Raw genomic sequence first — 22,915 nt, 5'->3', positions numbered from 1 at the left:
TGTTTTGAAAATAAATCATTTGCCAGAGATACATGTATCATGAATGAATTTTCTCTTTCTGACTTATTTTATTAATAGTATGTTTCTAAGACCAAAGTTTTTAATTTTTATTAAATCTAAGTTATCAAGTTTTTATTTTAGTGATTTTATGTATACTGTAAGAAATCTTTACTTTCCATGTTTCTACTTTTGGTTTTACATTTAGTTCTACAATCCATTTCAAGTTAATGATGTGAGTTTAATAGTAAGGATTAAATGTAGTTAAAAGAAAAAAATGACAATAAATATTTACCTGTCAGTATTCACTCTAATTGTAAATGGCTTAAATGCTCCAATCAAAAGACATAGGGTAGCTGAATGGATAAGAAAGCAAGACCCATGTATGTGCTGCCTCCAAGAGACCCACCTCAGGAATTGAAAGATACACACTGCCTAAAAATGAAGGGATGGAAAAAGATATTTTCTTTTTTTTTTAGATATTTTCTGAAAATGGAAAAGAAAGAGTTGCAGGGATGTGTCGTTAAGGGGCACATATGAGATCGTGGCCAGTTAATTTGGAGGTTCGGATTCACAGACCATAAAAACCCCAAGTCAAATATGAATAACTAAGCACTTTATTAAGGAAGAGCAAAGCAAAAGCAAGAATCAGGATCATACATCACCAGATGGGAGTTCACCAACACCCGGATGTAGATGCCAGGGAGTCCTGGAGACAGCACTTAGGGTCCGACTGGGAAAGTTCCAAGTGAAACACCCTTCTCCAAAGCCTCACTTTAGGGGCTATGGTTAAATATGTTTTAGACAAAAGTGGCTACACGCCAAGGGCCTTGCGTGACTTGACTAACCACAGGTCCCGCTAGGAGAAGGACCAGTTCTTCTAAAGGAACAGTTAAATAGTAAAAGTACTAAGCTCCTAGAGAGAAGGGCCAGTTCTCCCTGGGAGAGAGCACACCTATATTTCATTCTTACAATAAAGGTCATGGCTTGGGCATAAACAGGAAGGATTCTCAATGTCCCTTTAACCCATATCATGGGGTAGCAGTACTTAATATCTGACAAAATAGACTTTATTGTGTTGTTTTTTAAAGATTTTTATTTAATTTTAGAGAGAAGAGAACGGAAGGAGAAAGCGGAGAGAAACATCAATATGTAGTTGCCTCTCACATGCCCAGTGACTTGGCCCACAACCCAAGCCTGTGCCCTGACTGGGAATTGAACCAGTGGCCCTTTCGTTCACAGGCCCATGCTCAATCTATTGAGCTACACCAACCAGGGTACAAAACAGACTTTAAAACAAAGGCTTTAGTAAGACACAAAGAAGGACATTACATAATGATAAAGAGAGCCATCCAACAAGAGGATATAACCCTTCTAAACATTTATGCACCCAACATAGGAGAACCTAAATATGTAAAGCAAATCATGATGGACATAGCAGGGAAAGATTGGCAGTAATAGATCTTCCAGACAGAAAGTCAACAAGGAAATGGTGGCTTTAATGACACACCTGATCAAATGGATTTCATTGGTATCTTCAGAGCATTTCACCCCAAAACAGCAGAATATACATTCTTTTCAAGTGCACATGGAACATTTTCCAGGATAGACCACCTGTTAGGTCACTAAACAAGTATCAATTAAAGAACACTGAAATCACATCAAGCATCTTTTCTGACCATAATGGTATGAAACTAGAAATCAATCACAAGAAAAAAACTGGAAGACACACAAAGACATGGAGGCTAAAAAACAGTGAATGGGTTAACCATGAAGTCAAGGAAGAAATTGAAAGATATCTTGAAAGAAATGAAAATCAGAACACAACAACCCAAAATCGATGGGACACAGTGAAAGCCTAAGAGGGAAATTCATAGCATTACAGGCTTATCTCAAGAAACAAGAAGAGTCTCAAACAATCTAGCTTTACCTTTAAAGGAACTGGAGAAAGAACATCAAGCAAAGCCCAAAGTTAGTAGAAGGAAAGAAATGTAAAGATTAGAAGACAAATGAAGTAAAGTCTAAAAAAAAAAATACAAGAGATCAGTGAATCCAAAAGCTGGTTCTCTTAAGATAAACCTTTAACCAGACTCATCAAGAAAAAGAGACAGAGCACAAATAAAGCCAGAAGTGAAAGAAGAGAAGTAGCAATTGACACCAAGAAATACAAAGATTGTAAGGAAATACTATGAACATCTATATGCCAAAAAATTGGATAATCTGAATGAAATGGATAAATTCCTAGAAAAATACACTTTCCCAAAACCGAATCAGGAAGAATCAGATAATCTTATTAGACAGATTACACATCGTGAAACTGAAGCAGTAATTTAAAAAAAAAAAAAAACTCCTAACAAACAAATGTCTTGAGCTGGGTGGCAGCACAGGTGAATTTTATCAAAATTCAAAGAACTAACACCTATCCCTCTCAAACCCCAAGCTTATTTTATGAGGTCAGCATTATTCTAATTCCAAAATCAGATAAAGACAATACAAAGAAAGAAATTTATAGGCCGATATCTCTGATGAACATATATGTTAAAATCTTCAACAAAATATTAACAAACTGGATCCAGCAATACATTGAAAAAGTTATACACCTTGATCAAGTAGGACTTATTCCAGGGATGCAAGCTTGGTACAATATCTGTAAGTTAATAAACATGATTAAACAAAATAAAGAGTAAAAGCCATATGAGCCATGGCTGGTGTGACTCTGTTGGAGTGTTGTCCTGTAGACCAAAGGTCACTGGTTTGATTCCCAGTCAGAGCACATACCCAGGTTGTGAGTTCAATCCCTGGTCATGGTGCATCTGAGAAGGCAAATAATCGACGTTTCTGTCCTGCATTAACATTTCTCTCTTTCTCTTCTTTTTCTAAAAGCAGTGGAAAAAAAGTCTTACAGTGAGGATCAAAAAAAAAAAAAAGAAAAAAATTTCCCTATCAATATATGCAGAAAAAGTATTTGATAAAATTGAGCACCCATTTATGATTTTTTTCTTTTTTTTCCATTTATGACTTAAAAAAAAAAACCTCACAGCAAAATGGGAATATACCTCAATGTTGTAAAGGCCACGTGTGATAAACCCACAGCCAACATCATACTCAATGGTCAAAAATTACAAATGTTTCTCTTAAAATCAGGAACAAGACAGGGATGTCCACTTTCAAAACTTGTATTTAACATAGTTCTGGAAGTCCTAGCCATAGCAATCAGACAAGAAGAAATAGAAGGTATCCAAGTTGTGAAGAAAGAAGTAAGACTCATTTGCAGATGAGATGGTACTGTATATAGAAGACCCTAAAGATTCTACCAAAAAATCTGTTAGAACTCATCAATGAATCCAGTAAAGTGGCAGTATACAAAATAAATACCCAGAAATCATTGCAGTTTTCAATACCAGTAATTACCATAAGTGAAAACTAGGAAAACAATCTTGCTCACAGTTGCTTCAAAAAAAATTACCTAGGGATAAATTTAGCCAAGGTTGTAAAAGACCTCTACTTGGAAACAAGACTGAAGAAAGACAATGAAGAAGATACAAATAAGTGGAAGCATATATTGTGTTCATGGATAGGAAGAATTAACATCATTAAAATGTCTATAGTACCCAAAGCAATCTGTAGATTCAACACAATTTCTATCAAGATAGCAATGGTGTAGTTCACAGAACTAGAACAAATATTCCAAAACTTACATGGAACCACAAAGATCCAAAATAGCCACAGTAATCTTGAGAAAGGAGAATAAAGTTGGAGGAATCAGGCTACCTGGTATCAAAGTATACTACAAGGCCATAGTAATGAAAACAGCATGGTACTGACATAAAAACAGACATAGAGATCCATGGATCAGAACAGAGAGCTTAGAAATTAACCCATGTCATTATGGTCAGTTAATATTTGACAAAAGAGGCAAGAACATACAGTGAGGTAAAGGTAGTCTGTTTAGTAATTAGTGTTGGGAAAATTAGGCACATCTGTGCAACAGAATGAAGCTAGGCCCTCTTCTTTCACCACACACAAGAATAAACTCAAAATAGATTAAATACTTAAAAGTTAGACTTGAAACCATAAAGATCCTGGAAGAAAACATAGGGAAATCACGGGCATTTCTGGTACCAATATTTTTTTCTCATATATCTCTTCAGACAAGGGATACAAAAGGAAAAATAAACAAACGGGACTACATCCAACTAAAAAGGTTTTGCACAGCAAAGGAAACCATCAACAAAATGAAAAGATGACCCACTGAATGGGAGAACACTTTCACCAATGATGCATCTGATTAGGAGTTAATGCCAAAATTTAAGATAAAGATATCTGAAATAATTTTCAGAACTTTGCAGCTTCTGGTAATTCAGATTCAGCCTGTTTTATAACATCTTTTATATTCTCTGTGCTGTTAAGAAGTGAGATGCAAAATTGTGATCCCGAACCATTGCTGAAACTGACTTGTCATTGGTATTCCAGTTATTGCTATGTAACTAACATTTTATAATATTTAGTTGTATAAAGCAACCATTTTATAAGGCTCGTGGATTCTGTGTCCAGAAATTCAGGATAGGCACAGCAGGAAAACTTAATGTCTGTTTCTGCAGTTCTGAAAGCGGGTTGTGACTAAAGAGTTGATTTCATTGGAACACTTACCCAGTCTTATGTCTGGCAGTTGATGCTTTTGGATGGGACTTCAACTTGGCCTGTCACATGAAATAGTTATAGTGGCCTTTTTGTGTGGTTGCTTGGACTTCCTCATAACATTTGGCCAGGTTTCAGAAGTGAGCATCCAGGAGAGCAAGTCACAGTACATGACACTTTTGTGATCTAGCTTTAGAAGTCACATAATACCACGTCAGTGTTGTTTGTAAGCCCATCCAGCTCATGAGAAAGGAATGCAGAGCTTGTTTCTCAGTTGAGAGCAGTGTCAAAGTCACATTGCCAGATAGCTTACGTGTTGGGAGACATGTTATGGCCCTCTTTGGAAGGTAGTGTGTGCCAAGTTATGGCAGTAAACTATGTTTAGTTCTTAGTAAGCCAGTAAAGGAATTTTTAAAGCAAGCATTTTTTAAATAATGGTTGAAACAAGTTTTAAAAATTAAATCCCCTCAAGTAAGATTTAATATGGAACCCTATTTCATAATAATTTTATGTGTAAATATTTCATTATTATATTTTAAAATTATAATCCCTTTGTCCTTTTTACCATTTATTAATAACACTTTTATTAATATTTTTATTTTTCAGATAAAACTATAAAATGTAAAACGGATTCCTTGAGTGGTTCACCTACAAAAAAGTCTGAAGAGAAACAACAGTGCATCTCTTTAAAAGATGTAAATAAGGTATTTTTAAATGTTCATTAAACATAAAGTTCATGTAATGTTAATTTTAGCATATTCTCTTTTAGGCCTGGCTGGCGTGGCTCAGTGGATTGAATGCCAGCCTGTGAACCAAGGTTGCCAGTTCAATTCCCAGTCAGGGCACATGCCTGGGTTGTAGGCCACGTCCCCAGTGGGGGTCATGTGAGGGGCAACCACACATTCATGTTTCTGTCCCTCTCTCTCTTTCTCTCTACCTAAAAATAAATGAATAAAATCTTTGAAAAAATAGTATATTATCTTTTAAAATCTAGGCATCAAAAATGTTTTCTGTTTTAAAAAATCCTTGGCTAGGGTAGTTCCTTTCATGAAAAACTATAGTTTGCTTTTTTGCTCTATTTCAAAAGAATAAGAAGTCCAGTTCCCACCTTGTTCTTGGCCTAGTGCCCTCGCTACAAATCTGGTATTTGTCTTTATTGTAACCAGGGTGTAAAAACCTGGAATAATGGGACACTATAATAGTTAAGTTCAGGACTGACCTATCCTTCCAGTCCCTTTGACAAGATTGGTGAAAGCAATGGCAGGACATTCTGAAGACCTGAGTGCCAGCTCCTGGCCACGTGGCCACCTCAGTCTAGTGGGGATAGCAGTCATACCGTCAGTTCTTTGTCTCTCCACATCTGTGTTGCCTGAAAATTGTCCAAGATGGCTGTTGATGAGAAAAATTCCCTGGAATTTTGATTCCTCAAGAATCTCTGTTTTGCTAGCCTATATATTTTTTTCTGGAAAAATTTGTTTTTACAGTGTGTTGAATCTTCAGTGTACTGGCCAGCAAAAAGAGGCATAACCATATATGCTGATCCAGATATACCAGCGCCCAGGTATGATTTACAAATTCAGTGTCACTGTAGTCTTAAGTGTAATACTGTTTAGTATAAGATCGATGGGAGGAAAGTATTCAGTTTCAAAAACTGGCCCTGAAAATTTTGGTTAAACATATATTAATTTAAGAAAAATGTGATAACTGGTTAGCAGCACATTAGACCGAAAACTGGTAGTGGCTGTAGAGTCTCCTGTTTCCTTGTCAGACAAAGTTGTCACAGGACGGGTCTGGTGAGGTCGTCTTGGTGAGAAGTGTGGGCAGATGTGGGCCAGAAGGCAACGCCATTTGGTGGGAAGGAATTGGTGGTGGTTATTTTCTTGAAGATGAGTATCAAAGACTGGACTGTAACCCTGTCCTCATTAACATTCGTGTCAGTGATAGTAATGAGGTCACAGACAGGATGTAGTACTATACCACCTGATACATACTGTAGGATCTTAAAACAGCATGCTTTCATTTCTGTCCTCCTGGACTTTAGAGTCTCCTCCTGGACTAAATATATAACAACAACTAGTGTTGTTGTATATTTTATTTTTACATTTGTTATTAATGTTAGAATCTATACTCATTTGTATTTAAATAGTTATCTTTTAGAGAGATTTAAATAAATAAGAAAATAATCTGAACAGACTTCTGCCAAGATGGAGGCGTAGGTGGAAGCATTGTGCCTTCTCACACAACCAAGTTTAAAAACAACAAAGTTTTAGCAACAAAAATGCAGCCAAACCACAGAAAATTGAACTATACGTAAGTCTGACAACAACGAACCCTTCAGCCAAACCGGTAACAGGGGCATAGCCAGCAGCAGAGCGGGGTCAGGCAGGAAAGATTCACTGGGCTGACCCAGGCATGTGACCCAGGCACGCCAGCAGCTGTGGGCAGATCCCAGGTGTGGTGCAGCGGGCGGACCCACTGAGGGCACAAGGCAGTGGACTCACTGAGGGCTGACCACGGTCACACATTCACGCGCAGATAAACAGGTGAAGGAGCAAACAGTGAGACAGACCGTGCAGGACCCAGTGGCGGGAAGAGGCAGAGGGGACCGCCATTGTCCCTCTCTGACCCCGCCCCCACATACAGCATCACAAACCAGCAACCTGGGTGGCCTCGCCCTGGTGAACACTTAAGGCTCTGCTCCTCTTACGTAACAGGCATGAACAGATCAAAACTTGGTTCAAGAACAACTCAGAGTCCCAAAGCCAATGAATCTAAGTGATGAAGAAATAGCCAAACTTTCAAATGCACAGTTCAAAACACTGGTGATCAGGATGCTCGCAGAACTGGTTGATTTTAGTCATAAATTAGAGGAACATATGAAGGCTAAACTAATTGAAATGAATGGAAATGCACAGGAAACCAATAGTAACGGAAAGGAAACTGGGACTCAAAGGAGTGGACCAGAAAGAGGAAAAAAATGACCAAACAGAGAAGGATGAAGAAACAAGAATTCAAAAAAATGAGGAGAGCCTTAGGAACCTTCAGGACATCTTCAAACGTTCCAACACCCAAATTATAGGGGTACCAGAAGGGGAAGAGGAAGAGCCACGAGTGGAAAACTTATCTGAAAAAATAATAAAGGAGAACTTCCCCAATCTGGCAAAGGAAATAGACTTCCAAGAAATCCAGAAAGCTCAGAGAGTCCCAAAGAAGTTGGACCCAAGAAGGAACACACCAAGGCACATCATAATTACATTAGCCAAGATTGAAATGAAGGAGAGAATCCTAGAAGCAGCAAGAGATAAGGAGACAGTCACCTACAAAGGAGTTCCCATCAGACTGTCAGCAGATTTCTCAAAAGACACGTTACAGGCAAGAAGGGGCTGGAAAGAGGTATTCCAAGTCATGAAATCCAAAGACCTACAACCAAGATTGATCTATCCAGCAAAGCTTTCATTTAGAATGGAAGGGCAGATAAAGTGCTTCTCAGATAAGGTCAAGTTGAAGGAGTTCATCATCACCAAGCCCTTATTCTATGAAATGTTAAAGGGACTTATCTAAGAAAAAGAAGATGAAAAAGATTGAACAGTGAAAGGACAGCAACCTCACAGTTATTAAGAACCACACCTAAAACAAAAGCAAACTAAGAGGACAACTAGATCAGGAGCAAAACCATAGAATGAAGATCACATGGAGGGTTAGCAACAGGGGAGTGGGAGGAGGAGAAGGGGGGAGAAGGTACAGAAAATAAGTAGCATAGACAGTAGATAGAAAATAGATAGGGGGAGGGCAAGAATAGTATGGGAAATATAGAATCTAAAGAACTTGAGACACGTGGTCATAAACTAAAGGGGAATGGTGGGGGAGAAGGTGTGCAGGGTTGAGGGGAATAAAGGGGGGAAATAGAATAACTGTAATGGCATAATCAATAAAATATATTTAAAAAAAAAAGAAAAGATAAAATAATCTTAAGTAGTTACCTAAGTAGTTACCATGAATGCTTCCTACTTTGTGTGCAGATCCAGGCTTCTATCTGGTGTTATTTCCCTTCCACCTGAGGGACCTCATTAGTATTTCTTGTGTTGTGGGCCTGCTGATGCTGAATTTCTTTAGCTTTTGTGTGTCTGAAAAATTATTTTAGCTTCTTTTTTTGAAAAACTCTATTTGCTAGCTGTATAGCTCTAGATTGACACTCCTTTTCTGCCGTGTTTTAAAGGTGTTGCCCCACATTCTGCTCCCTTGCGTTGTTCCCAGTGCAAATGTAGTGACGTGTTTTCTCTCTGACTGCCTTTAAAGTTTTCTCTTTATGACTGTTTGGAGCAATTTCATTATATGCCTTGGTGACATTTCTCTTGTTTTTTGTGCTTGGAGTTCATTAGTGTTCTTTGTAGGTTTCTGTCTTCCATCAGATTTGGGGAATATTCAGCAGCCATTCTGCAAATATATTTTCTACACCCATCTCTTCTCTCCTTTTGAGATCGATGAGACAAATGTCAGACCTTTTGATGCTGTCCAGAAGGTCCCTAAGGCTCTGTTAAATTTTTCAGCCTGTTTTCTTGCTATTCTTCAGACAAATAATTCTGCTTATCTATTCTTAATTGACTTTTTTGTCATCTTCATTCTGCTGTTGAGCCTATATCCAGTGAATTTTTTGTTTTTTATATATATATTTTTAGTTCTAAAATTTTCATTTTTTACAGTTTGTATTTGTTTGCAAAAAATTCTTTTAAAAATATATTTTATTTACTATGCTATTACAGTTGTCCCATTTTCCCCCTTTTATTCCCCTCTGCCCTGTATACCCCTCCCACCCATATTCCCCCACTTTAGTTCATGTCCATGGGTTGTACATATAAATTCTTTGGCTTCTACATTTTCTATCCTGTTCTTCACCTTCCTCTGACTATTTTTTACCTACCAGTTATGCTTCTTATTCTCTGTACCTTTTCCCCCTCTCCCCCATCCACTCCCCCACTGATAGTCCTCCATGGAATCTCCATTTCTGTGATCTTGTTGTATTGTTTGCTTAGTTTGTGGTTGTTTTTTTAGGTTTGGTTGTTAATAGCTGTGAGTTTTTAATCATTTTAATGTTCACATTTTTTATCTTTTTCTTAGATAAGTCCCTTTAACATTTCATATAATAAGGGCTGGGTGATGACGAACTCCTTTAACTTGACCTTATCCGGGAAGTACTTCATCTGCCCTTCCATTCTAAATGATAGCTTTGCTGGATAGAGCAATGTTGAATGTAGGCCCTTGCCTTTCATGACTTGGAATACTTCTTTCCAGCCCCTTCTTGCCTGAAAGTTTTCTTTTGAGAAATCAGCTGACAGTCTTATGGGAATGCCTTTGTAAGTAACTGTGGACTTTTCTCTAGCTTCTTTTAAGATTCTCTCCTTATCTTTCATCTTGGCTAATTATGATGTGCCTTGGTGTGTTCCTCCTTGGATACAACTTCTTTGGGACTCTCAGAGCTTCCTGGACTTCTGGGAAATCTATTTCCTTTGCCAGATTGGGGAAGTTGTCCTTCATTATTTTTTCAAATAAGTTTTCAATTTATTGCTCTTCCTCTTCTCCTTCTGGCACCCCTATGACTTGGATGTTGGAACGTTTAAAGATATCCTGGAGGGTTATCAGTGGGGGAAGTTCCTAAGCCTCTCCTCATTTTTTAAAATTTCATTCTGTTCTGGTTGAATGTTTCTTCCTTCCTTCTGCTCCAAACTGTTGATTTGAGTCTTGGTTTCCTTTCTGTCACTGTTGGTTCCCTGTAGATTGTTCTTTACTTCACATAATGCAACCTTCATTGCTGCCTGGGTCTTTTTTATGCTGTTGAAGTACTCAGTGAGTTTCTGGAGCATCATGATAACCAGTGTTTTGAACTCTGCATCTGATAGGTTGGCTATGTCATTGTTGCTTAGTTGTATTTTTTCTAGAGCTTTGAAGTGTTCTTTCATTTGGGCTTTTTTTTTTTTTTGTCTCTTCATGCCTGTTATGTAGTAAGGGGCAGAGTGTTCGGTGTTCATCAGGGCAGGGCAACCCATGTAGTTGTGTTGTGATGTTGTATGTGGGGGAGGGGTCTGAGAGGGAATAACGCCGCTTGCTGTACTTTCTGCCAGTTTTCAGTCACTTCCCTGGTTACTCACAGTCAAATTGGGCCCTTCTGGTGCTGATTCCCAGGTGGGTAGGTTTGTATACATTCTAGGACCCTGTGGGTCTCTCCAACAAACTCTCCTGTGAGGCTGGGAGTTTCTCCTGCTGCCTCATCCCCCACAGGTGTTCTCAGTCAGAGGCTTTGAGGCTTTATTTCTCCACACTGGAACCCTGGGTTGGGCAGTCTGTCTCCGTCCCCAGTTGTTCCTCCTGGTTTATCTGCACACGAATGTGGGACCACCCAGTCCTCAATCCGCCACCTCGCTGGGTCCACCAGCCTTGCCATGAGTCTTCTCCACCCAGTTGCCCATCTCCGCCCCTCCTACTGGTCTGGATGAATATTTCTTCTTTAACTCCTTGGTTGTTGGACTTACATACAGCTCAATTTTCTGTCAGTTCTGGTTGTTTTTGTTTTTAAATTTGTCATCATTCTTTGGTTGTACAAGGAGGCACAGTGTGTCTGCTTATGCCTCCATCTTGGCCAGAAGTCCTGTTTGCAAAGAATTCTTCTGTTCCACTCAGGAGTGCTCACCTTCCCCTTTCCTATGGAGCATGGTTATAATTGCTGCTTGATAATTCCCACTTCTGAATTATCTTGGGTTTGGCACCTGTTGATTATTTTTTCCCTTAACAATTGATCTGATTTTTCTGGTTCTTTGTATGTTGAGTAATTTTGGATTGTATTCTGGAATTTTTAATATTAGGATATGAGCCTCTGCTTTCTTTTAAAATCCTCTGTAGGATATTAAGTTTTCCTTGACCATTTGTTTTAGATTGGGGTCACTGTGGAGCAAAACAGCAATGGAAGTAAGAGGGAAAAAGATGGAGCTTGTCCTCACACAGTCTTTAGACTGCACGGTCCTCGATCCCCAGCTCCAGAGGGAGGGCAGGTTTTCCCTCAGGGCTTCAGGGGACTGCACCGCTGGTGCCATTGTGTAGTGCAGTGCTGGGAGTAGAGCCGGTCCTAGGCAGGAGGAGAGAAAAAAGAGGAAAAGTGCGTGGGGTTCCCCAGTCTGCATGACGCTGCTCTTCTGAGTTCCCTCACCTAGAACAAAGGGTTTCTCTGAGGTTTCTCTTGCCTGTATCTCCCACACAGCCCCAAGTCTCAGTCTGTCCTCAGTTCACCACTGAGCTGCGGAGGAAGGTAAAAACCTAGGAAATCTCCATGAGTTGGTTGTTTTTCACATCTTAATTTCTGGCCCCTGTAGTTTTGTCCTTGCCCAGAGTTTCCAGTGGTATTCGGGAGGAGACAGGGGCTCTCAGGGGCTTCACTCCCTCCTGGCAGGCACCAGAACTGCCAAGATGGTGTTGACACTGAAAGGCTTAGCTTCAATTCCTATGTCAACTCACTTATGGAGATCGGCTTGTTCCTCAGTGGGGCTTTGAAAGTTTGGTCCCAGGAAATAAAGATCTTTTCAGGATTGGGGTAAATGATTTTAGAAATTTGAATAAATGTTTTTTACTTGCCAGTGCTTTACATGAGAAGTCAAATGAGAAACCACTCAGACTGGCTGAGAAGAAAGAACGCAGTGAGAAGAATGGCTGTGTAAAGTACGAATTTTTGTCTTGGTCTAAAATTCTTATCGAAATAATCGTGATGAGATTGTGAGCAGAATTTATGTGTGATTTTATTATAAACGTCAAACCCGCATTCCCACGAAAAAACACACACACGGGTCTTCTGTGGGCTTTGGAGTCAGTGTTCCTTCTCTGTTTACGTAGGGTAGGTTTTTCTGTTGAAAGTTCTCCTCCACTTTAAGTAGACATTTCCTAACCCCCTTTCTGACTCTCTTGGTGAAGCGACCAATTTTATGAAACAAATTACGTACATTTGATCTTGTGGGGCTGTTGATTTCACCTGGGTGGTGTTTGTTTTCTTTCCAGTTTTCTGATGTTAAACAGTTTTATTGCCTGCTGGAGAAACTGTTTAATTATTTGCAGTGTGGAACTAGGAAATTTTTTCATCCTGCCAGACTCGAAAATCATCCACTACAAGTTGTTAATCATAGAATAATAACTTCATTTTGTATTTGTTCAATGCACAAAGTATTTTCCTACCTATAGTTAAGATTTCTTACCATAGCCGCCTGAAGGCCCTCTTACATTTCAAGTACTATGGCAGCTCTGAAGCTACCAGTGTGACCGAGAGTTTGAGACGGTTCAGAAACGGCTGTAGGTCATGCTGTTCATTGGGTAGCTCGGGATGACTGAGGAGAGGGTGCTGTCTCTGCAGTCATCTGCTCCCCAGCTTCCCAAGGGCCACACTGGCCCTATGACAGCCCCTCCTCCAGCAGGAGCTCCTCATGGTACTTCAAGGCCAGGAGCTTTGGAGGCTGCCATGGCACACAGGTCTGGGTGGCACCTTAATTGACATCCTCCTCCCAGGATGTCCTCCGCCCTCTGCCTGAACAGCGTGGCACTACATTGGTTATTTTCCTTGGAACAAAAGACCTTGCATTTTCCATGGAGCTCATTTCTTTCTTTTATTACATGGAGTATTACTTAGTAAGTTAACTCTGTGATAACTCTTTTAGTGTATGTTTTTATATTTGGAAGGTTGTATTTTATCTCCTGTTTGGCTAAGTGCCCTGTATTTAGAACCCACCGATTGAACTACATTAATCCACTGTGGGTTGTAGGGAGCTTGGGAAGTGTTCAAGATTAAAAAGTGAAGAAGGAAGGAGCCAGTGGGTTTTATAGGAACCTGTGATGACCCGGTGATCATGCCATCAGAGCAAGCGGTCCTGGGACTGGCTAGCGGTTCTGTGTCCACAGCCTGCAGGTGGGGGTGGGGTTAGGGGTGGGGGCAGCACGGGACTGGTGTGACCACAGTGGCCTCTGTAGCACAGTGAACAGGGCAAAACAGAACAAGCAGGGATTTCACAGCTGTGCCTTGGGCTGTGTAATTCACTTTACCTCACTTGACCGGTCAAGGAGGAATTAAAACAATAACTCACTGAAGAAGTAGGCACTCTTTTTCTCCTTCAAATTATCCTTTTAACTATTTTACAGATTGTTGCAGTTTTTAAATCCTGATTCTCTGAGAACTGACGGAATCTCTGATCTGCAACAGGTATTGCAATCCTAAAAAAAAAGTAATAAAAATTTTTTTAAAAAAAGAAAATTGTTTACTTTTTAAATCCTTCTTGTTCCCTCTAAACTTGAGATGGGAAGAGAAACTCTTTCAGTTGGAGACCGCCTGAAGACATCCTTTAGAAACTCTCTAGTGAATTAGTGCTTTAGAGAAATGTGGTTTTTTTGGGGGGTGGCAGTAGTTGAAGATCTTCCTTTAATTTTGGTAGTTTTGGTGGGTTTTGATAAGCATATATAGCTAGGTTTTTATCGAAATCAAGCTCTTGCCTTTTTTTCATAAAGTTCTTCTGTGCTAAAGCCACAGGGCAGAGCTGGCTCATGTGTGTGCTCTCTAGTTGCAGAAGCTGAAGGCAGGCACGCAGCCGCCCTCTGCTGTGCTCCGGAGCAGGGTGGAGCCTTGCCTCTCCATCGACACGTCGCCGCTGTCGGCTGGCCTAAAAAAGGTAAAAGTGCTTCTGAAACCAAATTAAAGAAGTACTGCCCTGCCCGAATGTAAAAGGATTTTAAATAAACAGTTCTCCTAATGGTGTATTTGTATGATTTCATTGCTTTTGAAATTCTCTTTTAAACTTTTGTTACTACTTACTCTTTTTATTACTGTTATTATTTTTTACTGTTGTTCAGTTACAGTTGTCCCACTCCCCACTGCCCTGCCCACTCCCACTGTCAGTCTCTGCCCTGTTGTCCATGCCCATGGGTCCTTTATGCATGTTCTTAATTTTTTATTTGTTCTTAAGTCCAGGTTAACTTCTTACAAGTGAATAATTGTTTTGTGGGGAAACCATTGTGCTTCACACAAGTGTATTGTGTGTTGTGGGGAAACTCTAAGTGCTTCTCTGGAATAAGTTCTCAGATGTCCCTGTGGAAAGGGACTCAGAAGGAGCAACAAGCAGCCAGGGCAGTGATGATGCAGACTTCTTAGCGTTATTTTCCTAAGTGCTTTATAGACCTGTGGCTCCACTTAGTAAATTGGTCGCTGATTATCTACTTCCCTCTTGATACAAAAAAAGTTTTAAAGTATTTTTTTAAGATAAAACCATGAGGGTGGATAAAATGAAAGCGAAGTTTAGTGGACAAGGGCTTTCCACAAGTTTCAGGCAATGGAAAACAGGCAGCAGACTGTGACGGACATTCCCGAGGAAGGGGTGAAGTGGGTGGGGGTCTCGAACTTCCCTACACTGTTTCCTGAATGTCCACAGCCAGCCAGTTTCTCAGGAAGGAGGTTGAAGGCTTTTTTTGAGCCTTCAAAAAAAGGCCCTAGAAATGACCTTTAAATGGTCTTTAAAAAAAGATTTTATTTATTTAGAGAGAGGGGAAGGGAGGAAGAAAGTGAGAGAAACGCCAGCAAGCGAGAGCTACATCAGTAAGTCCCCGACTGGGGATCCGGCCCACGACCCAGGCGTGTACCCTCACTGGGAATTGTACCTGCAGCTTTTCAGTTCACAGGCTGGTGCTCAATCCACTGAGCCACGCCAGCCAGGGCAAAAATGACCTTTAGATGATTCTGTCTGGAATTCTCCCAGTAAGAACGCGGGCCTGCTGCCCTTCCTCCCTGCAGCGATGTGGCTCTGACGTGGGACTGAGCTGTGCCCTCGCACACATCTTCCTCTCAGTGCTTAGTGTTTTCCTCCACATGAGCAGAACATCGGGGATCTTTGGGTATTCGGGAAAAACCCTCACCCTTGGACAAACAGATGAAAACAGACTCTGAAGTAAACAATGTAGGGAGAAGAAAACATTAGAAATGAAATGTCCTCCAAGATAGGATTTATTACTGTATGAATTTAACAATAACAGGGCACTATAGATTCTCAGAAATTCAAAATGTTATGTAAATTAAAAAATCAGTAGTTGAGAGGTCAGACTGAAGCTAACTATCAGAAAGTATTACAGAGCAAAAGATAGACGGAGATAAGAAGGAAAAGAGGAGTTGTGTGTCACTTTGAGGCCTGGTGTCTGAAATGAAAAAGGAAGGGAAAGGGCAGAAAATTCAAAGAAGAGTGACCGTGAGGGATTTCTAGACCTAATGGACACGACCGACCAAATCAAGGGGTTTTACCTGCAGCAGGCCCAGCACACGAGGAACAAGACAGGTAACGGTGTTGTGAAGCCTCTGAACTGGAGGGGTTCAGAGATCCTGGTAGATCCCGGAGAGAGGAAACTGGCCCCACACACAGGATCGGGAAGTTATTTCTTACCTGTATAGGTCTGCACTTGAACTGTCAAGGAGGTCTGAGGCTCGCAGGAAGACGTTGACAGACATGCAGTCCTCGGACTGACTTCCTCTATGCCCCTTGTCAAGAAACTACCGAAATATGTTTTCTACCAACACAAGAAAGTAGGCAAGAAAGAAGGCAGCTTGAGTTGCAGACAAAGGGCGATGGCGGTGCAGGGAGCTCCCAGGACGGCAGCTGCATACCAGGTGCAGCTCGGAATCAGTCCTGACTGCAGTGGGGTTCAGGGCTCGGGGAGGGCGCACGGACTTCATGGAGGTGATGGTGCTGATGGGGTCAGCCTTTTGGAAAATAGTATTGAACTTTTGGGAGGGAGGTTTTAGTGACAGTAACATAGAAAATAAGCAAATAACGATATGTTTTTAAAAAGCTTTACAAGTGAAACTGATGTACCAGCAGATTTTGAGAAGGAGGAGAAGAAGCCACATCCTTGCTCTGGTGAGCCTCAAGCACCTGGTTGGTCAGTGGATCCTTTACTTCGGAGCCTAGGGAAGCCAGAGCCTTGTAGCAGGAGTTTGGTGTTTGAAAAGGTTCAGTGGGGCTTACAGAGTTAGGTCTTGAAAATACCACACTGAGCAATGTATACATGTGGTTTGGGTAAGTGAGCAATGAGGTGGGTTTTTAACAATTAGTTTACTTTATTGTGGTTTTCGGTTGTTGATGTTTTGTAGGCTCTTCAAAGAAATAAGTTTCTGGGACCTAGCCACACTGAATCTTACTCTTGGCCTCCCATAGCACGTGGCTGTGACGTGGTTGTCATTTCTCAGTGTGGAAATGACCCTTTGTTGTACCTTCCACCAGTGCTTACGATTTTGCAGACAGGGGGCTGCTACAAGTCATTACCAAGTAGAAACGGAGTAAGTTGAAGACCATTTTGTTTCACAACACAGTGGATTGAATGTTTATTGTAAGTCGCACACCTTGCCTTTGGTGAACTTCAGGTCGCATCACTCATTTGGTGTACGTGCTGGCAGGACAGCCAGTGTCCTGTGAGGAACCTTCCCCAGGTCACGGCCATTGCTTCCCTCACAGAGACTCTCCTGTGGCCCCCACTTCTGTGCCACCTATTGGGTCAGAAGAGCCCTGGCTTGTAGAGACAAATATTTGGTTTATAAAAAGTACCTCACTGACTTAATACGATTGTCACGGCAACCCTGTGAGATGGTCAGGCCAGGTATTCTTTTCACCATTTTATAAATGAGAACATTAGATTCATGAAAAGTCACTGGGGTGAGTTCTCAGCAGCTGGCAAGTGAGACGAGGATGTGGGTTTTCTGTCGTCTCGTGTTCTTTTCAATAACTTCACGCTGCCCCCACACTGCCTTTTAAGCCTGCTTTGTTTTTCCCATGTGGAGGAGTTTGAAAATAGCTGAGAAGGATGATGGAGAGGAGAGAACTGGGGCGCGGGGACCAGATGATAGTGGGTGGTGGCCTCTGCTCTGCTGGGTTGGGCTGTTGGGGGAGCCGGCCTGCCGAAGGCCTGTGCTTGGACCCTGCTCCCAAGGACACACCAGGATATGGTGAAAATTAGCAGTGCAAAAAGATACTTAGAATTGCATTTCAGAAAAGATACTAGTTTATTTTTCTAATTATTCTAGGTACTTTAATGATTTTCCTTTGGAAATCTGCATTGGCTAAATTATTGTGTATTGATTCAATAAAACAGAATGGACACAGTTATATCCCTCAGTTAGTTGGCAGTTGGCCCATGTCGATGAGATGCGGCTTGCGTGGAGACAGAACCCTGGCTGGGCTAGGCAGGGATGTCCACGTCTCGGCTCTTGTGTCCACTCTGCTTTCTCTGCATCTCTATGGTCAGCCTGCTTTTAGTCCTAACACCTGGAAGCTGGCACTCGCCCGGAAAGCAGAGACTCATTCTTGTCTTCAGTAAAAAGGCAGGTGTCCAGGAAGGTGTTTGGCAGGCTGCGCACCTTGGGGAGATACCCGTGGGGTAGTGCAGGCAGAAAATGCAGTCTCCTGCAGAAAAGATGTTAACCTTTTTAAGGCCCCTTTCAGGAAGCACTTAGTTCACCCTGGTGCTTAGGAGTGGGAGCCCCAGAGTCAGACTGCCTGGCTGCAGACCCTGTTGCCACCACGTATTAGCTGCGCAGCCTCAGGCAACCGACTCCAGCTGTCTGCGCCTCAGATGCCCCTGTGGGAAGGGAGGCAGTGAGAGGTCCTGTCCTGTAGAAGGGCATTAAGGACTGAGTGAATCAATGCCTGTGAAGCACTTAGTTCAAGCCCTAGGAAAATCCGAGTTAATGCATGTACATCCATTTTAATATATGTTTAATATATGTTTTTTGACCTATTTGTGATCATAATGATGATGATAAAAATTTATGTAGTGCTTACTCCGTACAAGAAGATGTTCTGCATGCTTCACAGATACTGTGTTCCATTCCTAACTTTTGTCCAAAATTATGTGAATTTGTTTGTCTTTGCAGCCTCTGGCAGTCATCGTGTGTCCTGGGTGGAGAAAGGCCCAATTTATTTTTGAATTATTGGGAGAGTATAGCGTGTCCTCCAGGCCTCTTCATCCTATGGTGTTAACCATTGGACTCCACAAAGACGAAGCCAAAAATGTGAAGCTTCCAAGGGGTTGTAAGCATCCTTCCAAGCTGTTTGCTGTTCCCTACAGAACACGGTGGACGCCTGCCCAGGCAGCCTGGGAGCTGCAGCTGGCGCAGGACTGTGTGGCTGCAGTGACGGCCACTAGTTCAGACCACCCCCATTAATTACCGATGGGTGTAGGTGATGGACGTTTGATTTTGGCTTACCTCTGTGAGAAAAAGAGAACACTGCGTAATTTCATTCATTTATCAACTGTCTGCTGAACACCTACTGTTTGTTAGATGTTGACCGAAACCCTCCCTTTCTTTCAGGAGTGCAAAACGTGGTGGGAGCCCAGGAATTTAATCAGATAATGAGAGGGGTTGTTAGCCGGGCAGGCTCACTTCTGCCTAGCCCACCTGAGTGAGAAAAACTGTTTTGTTTTCCCTCACCCAAGGACATGAGAGAGGGAGGGTGGGGTGGGGAGAGAGAGAGAAACATTGATGTGAGAGAGAAACGTCAGTTGGTTGCCTCTCGTGAGCACCCTGACTGGGGATTGAACCCTCAACCAAGGCAGTATGTGCCCTGACTGGGAATCAAAACCACCACCTTTTGGTTATGAGATGGCACTCCAACCAGCTGAGCAACACAGGCCAGGGCATTTTCTGTTTTCTTAGAAGGCATTTCTACAGAGAATCTGAAGTCTTAGGAAAGGAAGTGCTAGAAAAACCTGTGGGAAGTCTAAAATGTTAATGTTTTTTCTTTTAAAATATAGGTGATATAATTGTTACAACACCACATAGCCTCTTGAGACTTCTCAAATATCAAAGCTTGTTATTTCTTAGACTCTGCCACCTCATTTTGGATGAGGCGGAAGTACTGCTCTCTGAAGCTAATGAACAAGTAAGTATGGCATCCAGTTAGATGTCGTTACTACTCAGAAATAGATATATAATAAAGTCTTTACTGTTTTTAGGATTCAGGAAAAATATCTATTTGGGATAGAAGCTGGTTAATCTAAAAAATTTTCCCTTTAATTTCTATAATTAAGAGAATATTTATTCTTCCCAGTGTTGAAGTTTTCTTTAAAAAGCAAAAATTCTTTCCTATGCAAGTTTTCGAAATTATTTAATTAATATGTTTCAAATTATAAAAGCAATTTTTATGTTAGAAATTCTGAGAAATAGAGGAGAGCACTTGAAAAACCTTAACATCCATAATCTTATACTCAGAGGGAATCACTATTTCACTATGTTGGAGCATGTATTTTTTGTAATTCCTCTGTCGAGAGAGGAAATAACCAAGTCAGTATCTTTATGTGCGAATTGGTCACTTGAGTTCTTCAGTCAGTAGCATTGTGTTGTTACTCGTCCGCAGTGTGATCATTACTGGCCATAAGGCCTTGAACCCTATGGACAGATCAACTTACTTTATGGTCGTCTTGTTTTTAGACATTTAGCATCATTGTGTGTGTGTGTGTGTCTGTCTGTATAAAGAGTATACATCTTGTTAGCACTTTTCCCTGAGTGTCAATTCTTTGGAGGGGGATCATGGATCAAAGACTGAATTCTTATCTGGCATTTGTTGGAAGCCATGTGACATGGTGACCAGGAGCATTCATTTGGGAGCAGGTTTCAGTCCAAGCTTTGTTACTTACTGACTCTGGGAGCCTGTGCAGGGTTTCTGAACGCCTGCAATCTCAGTGTTTATTGTAAAACTAATACCGGAGTCCCGCATTCTACAGTTGCCTGTCTGAAAGAATGGACCAATTTGTACTCCCCTGGGCGGCGGGCCACCATGCTCACGCCCTTCAGCCTGGCAGGGGGTGCCTCGGTCCAGCTTTCCTTTCTGGTCTCATGATTAAACATGGCATCTGATTGACTTAATCTGTATTTCATTGATTACATGTTGGCCATTTGTTCCCATTCTTCCATGAGCTGCTTATTACTTTGCTTATTTTCTCTTGGTGGGACTGTTTTTTTCTAATTAGTTTGTTAAAGTTCTTGTGTAAGGATGTTAGTCCTTTGTTACATGTGTTATGTATATTTACCCAGATGTTAATGTTTTAGTTTTGTGTACACCTAACATTTTCCCCTTTTTTATTTTTTCCTTTACTTTTATGTTTGTAAAGGCCTTTCCCACTTTGAAAATAGAATATGTTAAATTCTGTCAAAAGAATTATTATTCTCTTAAAATAAAAATGAAATTATGCTAATTTTTTAGGTGTTTGCTATACTAGACCACTTTAAAAAAAATACTGAAGTTGAAGAAAGGGAATCCGCACCACACCAGATTGTTGCAGCTGGGGTTCGCTGGAGCAGGCGCCTGGAGCACGTCATCAGGGAGTTCATGACCGAGCCCTACGTCGTCATCACCGCCATGGAGGAGGCCGCGCTCTACGGCAGCGTCCAGCAGGTACTGAGTCGGGGGTGTGGAGGGGCTCCTCAACACCAGCAGGTAACTTTCGTTTCATGGATTAATATTAATATTAAAAGATTACAGCAAGGGTTTAAGATGGCGTCGGAGTAAGAGGGAGCGGATTCTAGCTCCCACACTCGTGGGCGAAAATCCTGGCAGATCTATAGAAAAGCAGCGCACTAATCCATCAGTTATCCAGCATTTGTGAAATTGAAAGAACAGAGACTCTGTTGGACGCTGAAACACCAGAAAGCGGCAGGTCAGTGGGGCTTTGGGGACCAGTTTAAAGACAAAGCAGCGGCGGGGGCTGGTGCCCCAGGCCAGGTGGCCCCGGTGCTGCATCTACGGCCGGGGTCCAGAACCATTGGTCTGAGACCAACGCCAGAGAGGTCTACCACAGGAGCTTGGGCACCCAGCGGCTCCAGTGGCCACCAGCGTGAGACAGCAGCTCCCCCGCTTCCCGTATAAGCAAAACTGGACAACACCGGGCAGAGACCTGTCTGCTTGCCGCCTTGCATTTTCGGGGAGGGGTACAAAGACACAGGGCCCGGTTCAACTGCAGACTGTGTGATCGCAAGCCTGGGAGAATCCAGAGACGCATTAGCCTCACAGGTTTGGTTGGGGACTGAGCGGGAATGAGAGACAGGCTGTCTGGAAAGTTTTGTCTTGTTTTTTGTTTTGTTTAATTGAAAGTGGACTGAGGTGTTCTCCTGCCAGGGCAGCTTGGCTTGCTTCCTATACGGCCTTGCAGCGAGCCAGGGGGAAAGTGGAGGCATTTGGGGACTAGCCACACGAATGGGAAGCGCCCTGCCGGTTACTCCGGGTCCCAGAAGGGCTGGTGGAAGTGGAGGCCTCTGAGCCACCACCAGGGGACTGGGAAGCCCGCTGCCGGTTACGCCAGTCCCAGAAGGACGAGCTCGTGGGCGCAGAGAGTTCGGAGAGGCGCCGCGGGACAAAGACGCTCCCTGCCGGTTTCTTGCTCGCACGCATTGCCGGACTCTTGTGCGCACTGGCGCAGAGATCTTTGAGCTGGGGCTACTGGACCTAGAAGCGCCAGCCGGTTTCTCGCGCGAGCCGGGGTGCAGAGAACTCTAGGCTGACGCCTCTAGGATCGGGAAGTGCATTGGGGCCGGCGTGGACTGGGAAGCGCAGGTTGCGCAGTCCCAGACTGCCCCGGGAGTGTGCCCGGCAAGTGTGCAGGTGCCCACACCCCAATCTGGTAGCCTGACTGGTGTGCGCGGCGGGTGTGCAGGCACCCACACCCCAATCTGGTAGCCTGGCTGGTGCACACAGAGAGATCCTGCTACAACTAGAAAAACCAGTCTGGACAGTTTGAAACCAAGAAGGGAAGGGTTTCTCTGTTGTTGTTATTGTTTATTTGTTTTTTTGCTGTTTACTTGTTTGATTTTGGTTTTTTTTTTAATTTTTTTATGTTTTTTTTCCTTTTTTTAGTAATTTTTTTGTGCATTCGTTTAGTAACCTTATATATTTTTTAAATTTTATCACTGCTTTATCTCTCTATACTTTGTTCCTCTCCTTTCTTTTTCCCTGTTTTAGTCCTTCTCCCTTTCCTCTTAAACTCATTGCTTTTGCCTCTTCTGCTGCCTTTTCATTTGACTGTATGTTGCTTCGTTTCCTTTTACCTGCAAGAGACACAAACAACTAGGAACTGTGAAAGGACCAGAATGGGACCCGAAGAGGGGGCATCTCAACAGTAGAGACAGAGAAACAAACTTCACCTTCCTATAGCAGAGAAGCCACAAGGAGATGCATATTTTTTTTCATTATTTTCACCTCTTTTATATTTTAATAATCTCTGTATTCCTCCTTTT

General features: G+C 42.0%; 1 protein-coding gene across 1 annotated transcript in view; it reads left to right on the top strand.

Annotated features, from left to right (window-relative positions):
- Positions 1-22,915, top strand: part of TDRD12 (tudor domain containing 12) — an 80,528-nt gene that overhangs the window by 35,109 nt on the left and 22,504 nt on the right. The window contains exons 8-16 of the mRNA XM_053670530.1: positions 5,242-5,339; positions 6,120-6,196; positions 12,256-12,336; positions 13,798-13,858; positions 14,214-14,321; positions 16,784-16,969; positions 18,560-18,716; positions 19,441-19,568; positions 20,889-21,080. Coding sequence (XP_053526505.1) covers positions 5,242-5,339; positions 6,120-6,196; positions 12,256-12,336; positions 13,798-13,858; positions 14,214-14,321; positions 16,784-16,969; positions 18,560-18,716; positions 19,441-19,568; positions 20,889-21,080 — 1,088 coding nt within the window. The remainder of the gene's footprint in view (positions 1-5,241; positions 5,340-6,119; positions 6,197-12,255; positions 12,337-13,797; positions 13,859-14,213; positions 14,322-16,783; positions 16,970-18,559; positions 18,717-19,440; positions 19,569-20,888; positions 21,081-22,915) is intronic.

Source organism: Artibeus jamaicensis, unplaced genomic scaffold (genome assembly GCF_021234435.1).
Source record: "Artibeus jamaicensis isolate MK-2021 breed Jamaican fruit bat unplaced genomic scaffold, CSHL_Jam_final contig_589, whole genome shotgun sequence".
Taxonomy (NCBI): domain Eukaryota; kingdom Metazoa; phylum Chordata; class Mammalia; order Chiroptera; family Phyllostomidae; genus Artibeus; species Artibeus jamaicensis.
Note: the sequence above shows the minus strand (reverse complement) of the source record. Positions and strands in the feature narration are given on the sequence as shown.